General features: G+C 42.3%; 1 protein-coding gene across 1 annotated transcript in view; it reads left to right on the top strand.

Moving 5' to 3' along the window:
- heg1 (heart development protein with EGF-like domains 1) overlaps positions 1-14,132 on the top strand; it is a 108,163-nt gene that overhangs the window by 50,122 nt on the left and 43,909 nt on the right. The window contains 1 exon segment of the mRNA XM_068035169.1: positions 779-3,439. Within this exon segment, the coding sequence (XP_067891270.1) occupies positions 779-3,439 (2,661 nt within the window).

Below are 14,132 nucleotides of genomic sequence, written 5' to 3' on the forward strand. Positions count from 1 at the left end.
CTCCTTGGTGGTCCCCCCACCGCTCGGCGACGGAACCTGACTTTAAATATTTAAAATAAAGTACATGAGTACATTTAAATAACATTGACCGCGATCTTACCAGCTGCTTGATACTCATGTGCCTTCACTTTCCTGTCCAGGGAAAGGTGGCACCACCGAGGTGGGGAAGGGGGGCACTTAGGATTTTTAGTGTGGTTGGTGGGTGGTTGGGGGGGGGGGGGGGTGGTAAATCTGCATTACTGGTGTAGGGGTGGGGTTAAGGGGTAACCTCTGCACTTTGTACAGTTTGGGGATGAGAGGCCAAATCAGCAAAGTAAGGGTTTTGTGGCGGGGATGAGGGAAGGAGCAACATTTTATTTGCAGTGTACTGCGATGAGAGGGGTGTGGGGGGTGATGGGGTGTCGCTTTAAATATACAATTTTTGCGGCAGGTCTAGCAGCCCTGTTGCTGGCGTCGCAGAACCCGTCCCCATGATGAGGGGGGGGGGGGGGGGCTCGATTGGTATATTATAATGAGCCACCGTGCGCTAGATCGCAGCGCCATAGAAAAATGTGAGGACCACCATTTTTTTCGCCCACTGCCAGGAACTGTCAGGAATGTTAAATCTAGTTCTGTATGTATGCCTAACACATTATATGTCCTGGTGCAATACTTTCTCTTGCAAACTTCAATCACTTGACATTCGCACATGTTACTGTTGTAATATCCTGTTGACTATATATAAAACAATGAGATGCTTGAAGTTGATCACAGTGTTTTTTGTTCTTTGTTTTTTTAGGGCCTGGGAGTAGAAATCAGCCAAACAGTAGCATAACGTCTGAAAGCTGGATACATGTTTCTCAAAATAACAGCATATATATCTCTACTACTGGAGAAGTGCAACTGCCTCTGTCAACTAATAGCACAATTATGGAAAAAAATGAATTGCCCACTTCTTTTTTAACAGTTACCAACAGTTCACAAAGTCATTCACCTACCATGACTTCAACTTCAGAATCTGAAGCAAGTGTTACAAGTGATTCTGATTCAACACATCATTCATATTCTACATTACCTTCAAGAGAACATATATCTACAGATTTGTTTGATTCTGAACGTCATCCTTTCACTTCACCTTCAGATGAGACTTCAAGGAAAGGTGAAGAATTTCGAAGCTGGCTTCATGACACAATGTCAGAAAGAACTGATAATCTTGAAAGGTTGTTGAATACTTCACTTGGTGTTTCTGAAGGGCCTCTATATACTGCACCAAATGTTTTAAAAATGCCTTTAAATACTTTGCCAAATGGATCTAAAACATATTTAACTACTGAACAGAATAATTCAGAAAGATTTTCAAGCATTTCACCCAATGATTCTGAAATATTCAGTATTTTACAAAATATTTCTGAGACGTCTTTAAATAGCAAACATAACTATACTAAAGGATCTTTAAGTACTTCACCGAATGATTCTGAAAGATTAAGCACTTCACTGAATGATTTTAAAAGATCTTTAAGTACTTTGCCAAATGATTCTAAAATATTTACAATTCGTGCTCAAAATGATTCTGAAAGATCAAGTACTTTAATAAATGTTTTTGAAAGCTTTACAAATTCTTCACCAAGTGATTCTGAAAGGTCTTTAAGTACTTCACTGAATGATTCTGAAAGATCAAGTACTTCACTGAATGATTCTGAAAGATCAAGTACTTCACTGAATGATTTTAAAAGATCTTTAAGTACTTTGCCAAATGATTCTAAAATATTTACAATTCGTGCTCAAAATGATTCTGAAAGATCAAGTACTTTAATAAATGTTTTTGAAAGCTTTACAAATTCTTCACCAAGTGATTCTGAAAGGTCTTTAAGTACTTCACTGAATGATTCTGAAAGATCAAGTACTTCACTGAATGATTCTGAAAGATCAAGTACTTCACTGAATGATTCTGAAAGATCAAGTACTTCACTGAATGATTTTAAAAGATCTTTAAGTACTTTGCCAAATGATTCTAAAATATCTACAATTCGTGCTCAAAATGATTCTGAAAGATCAAGTACTTTAACAAATGTTTTTGAAAGCTTTACAAATTCTTCACCAAGTGATTCTGAAAGATCTTTAAGTACTTCACCAAATTATTCTAAAAGATCTTTAAGTACTTTATTGAATGATTCTGAAAGATTAAGTACTTCAAATGTTTCTGAAAGTGCTTTAAGTAGTGCTCAAAATGATTCTGAAAGCTCTCTAAGTACTTCACTGAATGATTCTAAAAGTTCTGTAAGTTCTACACCAAGTAATTCTGGAAATCCTTTAATTACTTCATTGAGCAGTTCTAAAAGATCCATCAATACTGCAACAAATAGTTCTGAAGAGACAACTCATTCACATTCAACATCCATACCTATGGATTTTAATGATGTTACCATTGGTTCAGATGCAGTTAGGTCACTAGGTATACCCTCAGCACAGTCGGTTGATACTCAGACAAATGGTTCAAGGTCGACAAGTCACTCCCTTTTTATTTCAGGTGCTGAAACTATAACTGCCATCACAGCAACAAGTAATTTACTTCCCAGAATTACAGATGATTTCTTAAATATTACTGCTCTGTCTGAAATATACAATATTACCAACTTGATAGCAACAACTTTATCTTCAATACAGTCCGATTCTGAAGGCTTAGTGAACGATTTCACGGAGTTAAGTTCTAATTTTACTGCAGCTAATACTTCTAAACTAAATTTAGTTGAATCAGAAACTAAAAGTTTTGTTAAAACTGAAGTTGCAAGAACAACAACAAGCACTACTCTGAGGAGCGTACTTCCTGAAAGAACAACAGACTATCCCAGAATTTCACTGCCTTTGACAATAAGTGCTCGTTTGTCATTTTCTACCATGGAACCGTCTATTAGAGAAGCAGGAAGAACATCCTCGGCACCAATTGTAATAAAACCTGGGTCTCACACTGGAAGATATACTACAATTTCACAGGTACCCACTGACATGCCAATACCTGCATTACTTAGTACAACGGGGAGTGAATTTGCCACTATATGGACTAGTCCAGCTGTTTTTATGAGTACTTCAATAGGAGACAAGACAGCAGAGACTAGCATGCCTACAACTACTGTTATTAAGACAACTGAACCAGCTAGTACTAGAACTTCAGTTAGCATGAAGTTTTTGACTAGCACAAGGACCTCAACTAGCACAAGGACCTCAACTAGCACAACGTCTTCAACTAGCACAAAGTCTTCAACTAGCACAAGGACGCCAATTAGTACAATATTGCCAACAAGCACAAATATTTCAGATATTGCCACAGAGATTCCAACTACTTCCACAGGGATTCTGACAAGCACGAAGCCTCCTACTACTGAAGGAAGAGTTATTCCTGAGGCAACAACTGTGATTCAGGTTACCAGTATAAGCACACCAGAAATCTCTACAATATCCACAGGTAATGTAGAATTGTGACCATGGTTTAGATGAAAATAGTATTCTTAAAATTCACATCATAAGTGAAGTGGCATATTTTATGCTTTCCTTACCAGATTTGGTTCATCAATAATTATTGAAATTCTAGGCTATGGTTCCATTGGCAGATAATAATTATCTATATTAAGATGTATTTACATGAATGTTAGAAGCATTGGGAATAAGATGCTAGAACTGGAGGCTGTTATGGCAGTAGGGAACTATGCTGTTAAAATATCAGAAATATGGCTAATAATGAGGATACAAATGAATAGAGAGTATTCAGAATGAACAATAAGGGATACCTGGAAAGTAAATAATTTTGATCTTACCAAAGAGGGAAAGCTGCAGAATGAGCAATTATACATTGATTTCTCTAATATAAATCTTAGATAATACTAGGAGTGTGCTAGAGAGCCCTAGGCTGGCATAAGAAGGAGGACAAATTATTCTGCAGAGATATGAATGGTAGGTGAGAACAAGAAAGTTGTTTGAATGAAATAACTTGGAACACCCAAGTGTTTTAGAATAAGAATTGGCAAATGCAATGCGCAACTTTTTTATGACCCATTGCATATGAGGAAGCAACAGAGGCAATGCTCATTTTGATCTGGTAAATGTAAAGGATCCAGATAGTGTACAGAAGATGGAAGTTGTAGCACCTCAGGGGATAAAGACCATAATATGATAAAATTTAACATGGTCTGGAGTCAGAAATAGTTAAGAAGAGGATATAGAACTTCTGAAGGCCTAAATTCAGAAGGACTAAAGTAATTGACAACAGTTGTTCAACAACACTTTAAGAAAACTTGTAGAAGCCAAGTGGAACAACTTTCAAGTTATTGGCTGGGATTTTATGTGATCCCTGGAGGCAGAGTCGGAGGCCGGTGTGCACGGAGTATTGCAACAGGTGGCGGGGGTGGGGGGAGGGTGGAGGGCTTGTTGCCAGGCGATCTTCCCAGGGGCCGGATAGGCTGACGACAGCCTTCCTGCCCAGAGGCCAATTGAAGCCCTCAAGTGGCTTATTAATAGTCAGTTAAGGGCCTTTTCCCGCCACCACTGGGATTTTTGGGGGGGGCCCTCTGCCACACGAGGAGGACGCCTTGTAACACAAGGCACCCTCCCTGCGGGCTTGGGGGATGGGTCCCTCCTGTAGCCCATGGAGGGCCTCAGCTGAAAACCAGTTTGTCCCCCAGGACCCTCCCCATAGGCTTTACAACCACCCCCCCCCAATCCCCTTCGCTGGGGCTTTCTGGACTGGCCCTGGTGACCTTGTCTCATTTACCTGAGGTTCGGGGTACCAACACTGGGTCTGGGTCCAAGGCCGCTGCAGTACGGGCAGTGGCCACCACTCCCGCTGATGCTGCCGATATTGCTGAACTGCTGGCTTTCTGATTAGCCGGCAGCTCTTGGAGGCGGGATCCCCATCTTTAAAGGGACGAGGATCCAGGCACGGGACACTTCGCCTTGAAAACACTGGAGGATCTCTCTGGGGGCGGAGATGGGGTGGCACAAAAAGGCAGAGGCAGGCTTTCCCCGCCTCTTCAGCACGGCGCCAGGAGCCCCGCCTCCAGCATAAACACCAGCCTATTATGTTGAAAATGCAGGATAAAGAAATAGTGAAAACCAACAGATTCAGACGAAACAAATGTGACCCAAAATGGATTAGTAGACAATTCAGAAATTATATAGAGGCCTCTACAAATCCTACATAGAAACGCAAAGGGTTCAGTAGGATAAATATAATAGAAAAACAAGTTAAAAGAATGATCAGGGTAGAGACCTACAAAAAGCAGAGCAGCAGAAGTGAAGCATAAATGTAAAAATTAGTTCAATACTTTAATAGTAAGAGAGAAGTTAGGGAAGAGATCAAAACCTTAAAAGATCTAAAAGTAATCAAAAATGAGGATGAGTACAAGATAGTTAATATTAATGATTACTCCAAATATTCATAAGAGAAGACATTAGCAACATGCTCTCCCCAAATAGGAGATAACCAAAGTAAAATCAATGAACTTGATAAGAAATGAGATAGAAGTCCCAGGGAGGCTAAATGCACTCAAAACAGACATCACCAGGATTGATGATATTTATCTCAAAGCTAAGAGCCTAGGGAAGAAATTTGTGAGGCACTGTCAACCATTATAAAGGAGTGATTGGTTAATAGGAAGGTACTAGTAGATTGGAAAAAGACCAACGTGGTGCCCATATTGAAAAAGGTTGATAAAACTTACACCAGCAATTACAGACCCATCAGTCTTACCTCCATTTTATGTAAAATAATGCAATTGATTATCAGGATTAAACTTAAGGAGTATTGTATAATAATAGCCTTATAAACTACAGTCAACATGGATTCAGAAAGGGAAGATTGTGTCAGTCCGCCCTCCGCAACTTTTTTGAGGAAGTAACTAAGTGGATTGTGGAAATCCCTATGACATAGTGGGCTGGATTTTTCCTGCTTGCTGCCGATTATAGCGGCAGAGCTACCGCAATATTTAGCATGGTGGCTCATTTACATAGAGGGAGCGGAACGCTTGACCTTGATGACTTAGAGGGGGCGGATGCCCTGTCTCCGGCAACGGCATCTGGTGCCACCGCACAGGCGCCGGCGCCATTTTTAAAGGGCTTCAAGCCCTTCAGGTCCATTTAAATTTTTTAAGTTACAGGTCTGTAAAAAATAAATGTAATACATTTAGCAGTTTCAATCCCCTCTCCTACCCACCCCCCGATGATTAATCAATCTCTAAATTGCCCTCTCCCCCACGAAAAAGTAAAATCTTGATCCTGAACTTTCCCCCCGAACTTTCTTCTCTTTAACCTTCAATCCCTTCCCACCATCCCCTCCACCAATTGTGTTAGTGCTTGCTGTCCCACACCCCCACCCTGAAAACTTCACTCCTCCCCCCCTCCCCACCAGTGTTCCGCCTCAGATCTCCGAACGGAGATCCGAAGGCGTGGGATTCCGGCAACCGGCCAGAATATCGGAGTGGGACACCCGTCGCAATGAGGTATGTATTAATTCCTTTATTAACATAAATTGAAATATTTTAATTAGGTCCCCATCGCTGAACGGCAGGGAGGCCACACTGAGGCCTCGCTGCCAGTGGTAATATGGGGCCTTCCTGGCACTGAGGCCCGTGGTGGGCCTCTCCCAGAAGTATTTTCCAGGCCCCCCTGCCGCGACCCTCTGACATTGGGGGGCTGGTAAAATTCAGCCCAGTGTATCTGGACTTCCAAAAGGCATTTGATAAAGTCCTGCATGAAAGACCATTTGTCAAAATCAAACCCTGGAAACAGATCCAAAATTGGCTAAAGGTAGAAAGGAATGAGCACTCATTAGTGGTTAATTTTGAATGGCTGGGAAGAGGTTGCCTGGTAATCAATATCGGGTGGCAGGAAGTTGCCACCAGGGACCCAGGGAAATGGCCTTGGCATAAAGTATGTACTCCAGGAGAGAAATCCCCAAGGTTTCCTTCCGGGGTCCACAGAAACATTCCTGCTCCTCTGGCCCACCAGGAAACTAACAATTTTTTTTTTTAAACTTATCGTACTGGGCCTCTTCTGTCCCAGGTTGCTGTTTCTAGCATATTTTGTCTGGGAGGGAAGGCACCACTGCTGCCCTGCTCCAGGCCTCATGTTAAAATAGCAGATTGGGCCCCGGTCACATCAGTGGTCCTTATTTTCATATATAAAGCATACCTCACTAGACTGGAGCAAGTGTCCTTGCCGCCTGCACATTAAAATTGTAGTCGGCCAGACTGGGGCTGTAAAGGAGTGGGTAAGTCCCTTACTTTGTTTTAACCGTTCCTTCACCTGGGGCCATTTTTGCAGAGGCAAGACGGGGTGGGGGAGGGGGCGGCAGGGTCACTCACCGTGTCGATCAGTCTCGTTGAGAGCCAATTAAGGTCAATAAAAGGAGGCCGACTGGGACTTTCTGCTCGTCCTCCAGATTCCTGGAGGTGATGGGGATCAATTTAGCTACCTGGAGGTGGCCTCCCAGTGGCACGCCTGGGGGGTGGGGCAGCACTCCAGGCAAGCTTAGAGGCCCTCCCTGCCTGCCTGGGGGCAACGGCAGCTGCAGGCCACCCTGTAGAGGGGCACCCCGTGGTGAACTGGCCGCAAAAGCCATTTTTTATTTAAACTTTGAAAAAGTTGTAGAGAGGGTGCCTCCATTTTGATGTACCTTCTCCCTTACTTACCTAACATTGCATCCTGCTGCTGCTTTCAAGCTGGAAGGCCTTCCAGCTTTGACAACATGCCTGTCATCCTTAATTGGATGGTGAGCCCGCCCTCCGGTCATTAATTGGCTGCTCTGGGGAAAATTAGATTGATTGATTGTTTTCCACATGGTACAGTCTTCTGACCGCCAAATGAGCCTGATGGTGGAGTTCAGAAGTCCACAGGGAAAATCCTGCTTCTGGTTTCTACCAGGTGGGGGAGTTAAAATAGAGCCCTAGACATGTGTTGGCTCTCTTCAGGCATACCATCGAGGACTGTCATTGTACGCTGGGGCATATTTTCTGTGGGGTTAAGCTGAATCGTGCATAGATGAGGAAACAGCGACTAGTTGGGGGTCACCTAAGGCTTTCATTGATTGCAGTCTAATTGTGATGGTCATGTGGGCTGCTGAGACTTCAACAACTTCCCCGCTCTTTGGAAATTAACAGTAAATTTGATTCGATGAGAATATTACCATTTTGAATTGTTGGTATGTGAAGTAAAGCACCAATGGCCAGAAGTTCTGTGTTTTTTGGGGGTAAAAAGTTGTGTCATTCCAGCATAGGAGGCTGAAAATTTGGGAGTAAATCACATGCGTCAGATTCAAACCCGTACTAAAATACACTCTAAATTCGAGTAGAACTGGCTGCTGACAGAAGATGTGCCCATGGCTCCAAAGTAGTGCATCTATGTAAAATGACAGGATACTGAATGGCAAAGCTGCTCCCCCATAAATTCGATCATTTACATCAGAATTACATCGGATTTAACATAATCTGGTGAGAAGCGAGAGAAGTTACCTGCTTGGCTTGTCAAAACCAGGAAGTGATTGGGTTCCCAGGCTATGAATGTCCACAAACCTTTTCTGAAATATCAGCTCTGAGATTCAAAAAAAGTTTTTCTCTGCTGTGCTGCTCAGGAAGGATTCTGCAAACTGCCTTTCAACAATTTTAGATGTGGAAATCTTTTTCTTCTCCAGCTCCCCCTCCCCCCAACCCAGTTCTTCAGGGAACCCTTAGCCTCGAGTTAATGCCTTTTATAATGGAGGCAGAAGTTGAGCAGGGAGGGAAAGGAATTGACAGGGGCATGCAGGATAAAGGAGAATAACTAAAAGGTACTTTTCCACCAGGGTCTACAGAGCATGTTGCACCCTTGAGAATACATCAGAAGAGATTTGCAAGCTGGCCTTCAGGCATACACTCAAGCATTAAAACCACAAAACTGACACAGCTCAGAAAACAGGCATTATGAAAATGGTTTTACTGTGCTTGTGTAAATATATATATATATATATGTATAAAACAGGTGCTTTTTATTACCACCATGACTACCCTTAGTATTTACATCTCCCAATGTTTACATTAGCTGACCGCATAATTTATAATAGGGTCAGCAGCTAGAGTCCCAGCTCACCTCACTTGCAATGGCACAAAAGCACAGATGGAAAATTGGGCCACAACATTTTCCTGTGGGAACAAGCCCATTCCACACATTACAATCAGGCAACAAGTCTTCAACAAGCTTTGTTTTTGGTTATGCTTGTTATTTACACTTGACACACAGGAGAAACTTTCATTTAAGGTTAAACATTGCACCATTGTTTTACAAAAACTAAAATTTTCTCACTGGTTTATCTACCATGGCTGGAATTATATGCCCCCCTGTGTGAGTGAGCTGGAGGTGGGGGGCGTAAAATTGAGTGGGAGGCGCGGGGTGCCGTCCCTGTCACCTTCCCAACCCCACTGCAATTTTACGAGCGGCAGCAGTGCTGAGAAGCCACCCGCCCGCCACAGGTCAATTAAGTCCCTTAAGTAGCCAACTAACTGCACCTAAGGGCCTCCTCCCTGGGTGGCTCAAGGACTCAGGAGGCCACCAGTAAAACCTGGCAGCCTCCTTGTGGGCTGTGGGGGCTCCCCTCTTGATTGGGCACCCTGTGCCCCATGGAGGGATGCCTCATGGCAAAAGCTGCTCCCATTGCACTACATTCTCCCCCCCACACCAGCCGACCCCCTTTGCCTTGCCTGGGCTGGGTTGATAGACCCCGGCGAGGCCCCACACACTCACCTTCATCCCGGGGCTGGCGCCCCTCTTGCCCCTCTCCCTGGCTGCACTCCTAGCAGTGTCCACCGTGCCCGGTGGTGCTGCTGGGACTGAGAACTGCCAGTCCACTGATTGGCCGGCAGCTCTTGGAGGTGGGACTTCCTGTCTCAGAGGGGCGGAGGTCCCACCTGAGGCCAATTAAGGGCCTGGCCACGTAAAATCATAGTGTGGCTTCCAGGCCTGGCAGAGGCCGGCTGACCCCAGATTTCTTGGCTGGTGGGCGGGGCCTCCAGGCCAACATAAAATTCCAGCCCACATCTTTTCATAATGGTTTACACTGAGGAAAATATTCATAATTACTCCTATGCCAATGTACTGAAGCTTTGCAAAAAAAAAGCTATTAGGGGTTGTTAAGCGTTATTAAGAATCTATTTCTTTATTTGATTTAGTAATTAGTTCTTCATTTGTAAAAGGAGACAGTTAATTGACCGGAAAGCTCTGATATACCAAATTTTACCGTAATGCTTGCTTTAGTTTAGCAAGGACAGGAATCTCAATGTTTCCTGTTTAATGAAGCACAATTTGTTTGTACAAAATGAATAGCAGATGCATGGTAAAGCACCGTCTCATAAAAGTAACTACCCTGTTTGTCACCTCTCTGCTGGGCTACTAATAGAGCTGCTTGTGGTAGCAAGGAGATTCATCTTGATACAGTTCGAACAGAAAGATTGGTAAAAATATTACTGAAATTCCATGGGAGCTCCACTTGTCTTCCACTGTAAATCCACTGAGACACTTGCCAGAGGCCTCAGGAAAATGGTGTAAACAATTGGAAATGACAGGGTTAAATAGGAAATGGGAACTTAGAACTGGATAGGATGTGGGTGATGGAGTTGTTATTTGTGAAGGGCAAGATACAATCGGATAGTAAGGCAAGGTTGGAGTAAGCAGGCATAGAAGGGACAAACGGGGCTGAATTTTCAAAATGGGGTCAGGAACCTGACCCCCGGATGATTTCCAGGTCCTGACCCCGCGCTGTGTCGCCAACGTGATGCGATCTTCAAATGTAAATACCCTAACTGAGGAGAAGGCGAGCTCAGTGCCCAATTACTGTAGTAGCACCGAGTGTCTGCAGAAGTTGGGAGCTGCCTGCAGAACATGATCTGCAAAGGCAGGCAGCAGCCATGCTGGGACCTTGCTGATGAGAGCAGGCAGCTTCATGGAGGGCCCGTGGAATAAAAAGGTGAGGCAGCGCTTCCAAAATAAAAGAAAGTCCTGCACTTGGCCCGGTGCAAGATTCCTGTTGGCCCAAAACGTTTTGTCTCCCACAAAAAAATGTTTGATGCCGGCCTGCTGACAACTGTGCACTATCATGCACCAGACTGTTTGGACTCGCCAGAATCCTCTTGAAAATTGCTGTGTGGACACCCCAGCCCCTTACCAAGCTCCTCCATGAGCTTCATGGGCTGTTAATTGGAGGTGAGTGACTTCCCCGTTCCCTCCCTCCCAGCCTCGCATTGAAGATTGAGGACTGTCCGTAGACATCAAGTTCCGGAGACAATCTCTGGGACTGTGATTTTTGAATTGTGTCCGTGCTGGGTCCCGACCCTTTGAAAATCCGGCCCAGGTTTCCAGTGGTTGTGAGGATCAGAGACAGGTAACTGATACTGAAATAGGTGTTCTTGATGGTGGCTAGGATGTGGGGTTTTATAACTAAGCTCAGGGTCAAACAGGATAACAAGGTTGTGAATGGTCATACTCAGCTTGAGGAAGCACTTAGAGTGAGGAATGGATTGGTGGGATAAGGTGTGGAATTTTTGGGGGAGCCAAACAAGATGGTTACAATCTTGCCAATCTTGAGTTAAAGGAAATTTTTGCACCTCCAGAACCTGATGTCAGCTAAGCAGTCCGACAGTCTAGAGGTGATTAAATAGTCGCATATTGTAGCAGAAAGATAGATTTGGAAGTCATCAACATGCATGTGAAAACTGGCTTAATGTTTACAAGTGATATCATTAAGGAGTAGAATGCAGATGAAGAAAACAAGGGAGTCAAAGATGGAGCTTTATGGTACAACAGAGGTTATGGTACAAGGGTGGCAGGGGAGCCACTATAGGCAATCTGTTAGCTTCATTTGAATAGTTAGAAGTGGAACAGTAGAGCAGTGTAGGAGTGGAGCAATGACACAGAGGTGGCTCATAGAAGAGAGATGACTGAGAAGGATGGAGTGATTTATTATGTCACTCAATAGTGAATGGCACTGATGACATTCCTATGAGAAGCCTCAAAGGAACCTGCCATTCCAGCTGAAGGGTAGTAGCATAGAAAATGGAAAACAGAGGGAATGAGGAGAAAATGGAATATGGTTACAAAGAATAACAGTCAAATTCACAATCTATTTGATGCCCTTAAAATTACAAATATTCATCTTTCTGTTATATTTCTTTCTAATAAAAGTCACATAAACAACCTTTCCAGATGGTTGAGTGACAAAATATCACTCATAGTACATAATAACATTGCTGTATATGAATGCAATGTAATGCAGAATTGGGTACCACTCAGCTCATTTCGTAATCTGAGTCATATTGAAGGTACTGCAGTGTCACCCAGCAGGTCAGGGAAATTAAAAGGGAAAGATGGCTTGGGTGGTCCCTAATATCTCCTAGCGACTGTCTATTGGGGCCGATAGAGGCAGCGTGGGAGTAAGCTATGCATCTGCTTTCTTGGCTGTAGTAGTGTCAGGTCAGGCAGATAGTGAAGAAAGAGTTCAAAACTATATTGGAAAGGAGAGAAATTTACCTAAAAATATTTCCAAGAAGTTTTGTTTTAAAAAACAGCTTTTTAAATTATTTCTGAGTTGTCGTGACAAATCTGAGATTTTTTTTGCATGTTTTTAAAAGAAAATAAGAAATAATCCTCCGTTTACTGCGATTAAACTTCTGTAGTAATGGCAAAAGTCAGTGACATTCAAATCATGAATTTAGTGAAGCAAAATAGGACCCAAACTCAATCATTTTTACTCAGTTTTCACGGGTTTACTCAAAATGTCACTCTTGAACTTGACTATCTAGTTCCAGTCAGCTTTACATTGGTATTTTGGGATAATTGCTCTTGGACATAAGTGTAATTAATATGTATCAACCTGTGGGCACTCCTGTTGCAGTTATCCAAGAAATAAAAGGCATTTTCAGGGATAGGATTCCATTATGGTTTTATTTACTTACATGCAAACATTTACAATGTGGACATCTGAAGGATTCTATTAAATATGATTTTTAGATAAGTCTGAAAGAGAAAATGATGCTTCTTATAAAACTATGAAGTTAAATAAGTATGAATACACACTCCTTTGAAATATAGTTGATTAATTGCTGCTTCTACAATACTTCAATCACGCTGTTTGTAATCACTGTATGAAGTATATCATTTTGTAACATTCCACACCAGTGACTGAATGAGGTAGTATTTTGCTGTGAAAATGTAATGCAGGTTAAAATTTAAGGTAATTATGTAATTCTTACAGATTAAACGTGTCTCCAATCCACACTTACATCTGCATTTTTTACTGCTGCCGTAATACTGTAGGGTTTAAATAATTTTTTCCTCCAATGCATATGAGGCCTTTTACTTTCTTCATAGCCTGGAGAGTGTTAGCTCCTTGGATGATATTGATATTCACAATGTAGCTGCAGTGTTACTGATGCGTTGCCAAACACAATACAACCAACTCCAGAAAAGTGTATCCCTGATCCAAGCATAGAATTCCAATCTACCAAATCACTTCCCATTCACCCCTTTAAATTTAATTCTGACCTAGACACAGCATTTACTCTGTAATCCTGATCCAAGTGTATAATGTTCCCTCGTTATTTGTGCTTTAAACTTAGCACTCAACGTTGTCAGGCAGGCATTGTGGTGATTTTTCACATACAATCCCATTTTTATACTGCACCCTATTTAGTTTTATAGAGTTAATGAGGGGCAGAGTATTCTTTTGAAAAAAATGTTTAGTAAACAGATACATAGCAACATGAATCATGTCAAAGTGATTTCATCTCACCAAATGCAACCCTGTTTGTTAAACAGTTAGTCTTTATGTAGAATTCAAAGTTTGTATTATTTACAGGAACAAAAATCTGTAGCATACAAAATAAATTCTGAATTGAAGTATTTAAAAATATACTGTATCAAGGTAGTAATATTTTCATTTGGTGGATTTGGGGAATATATTTTGATACTGTTGTGTATACTGAATACATTTTTGGAATCTGCTGTACTTTCCGAACTACTTCAAAATAATTCTAAGCAGCAACAAAAATCATCTCAGCTGCTTAAAAATACATATACCTCAGTTGAGGCTTAAAAAATACAGTCACTTTACTGCTACGAAGTTCCAAATAATCAAGTCCTTT

This window comes from Heterodontus francisci, chromosome 7, assembly GCF_036365525.1.
Source record: "Heterodontus francisci isolate sHetFra1 chromosome 7, sHetFra1.hap1, whole genome shotgun sequence".
NCBI classification, from domain to species: domain Eukaryota; kingdom Metazoa; phylum Chordata; class Chondrichthyes; order Heterodontiformes; family Heterodontidae; genus Heterodontus; species Heterodontus francisci.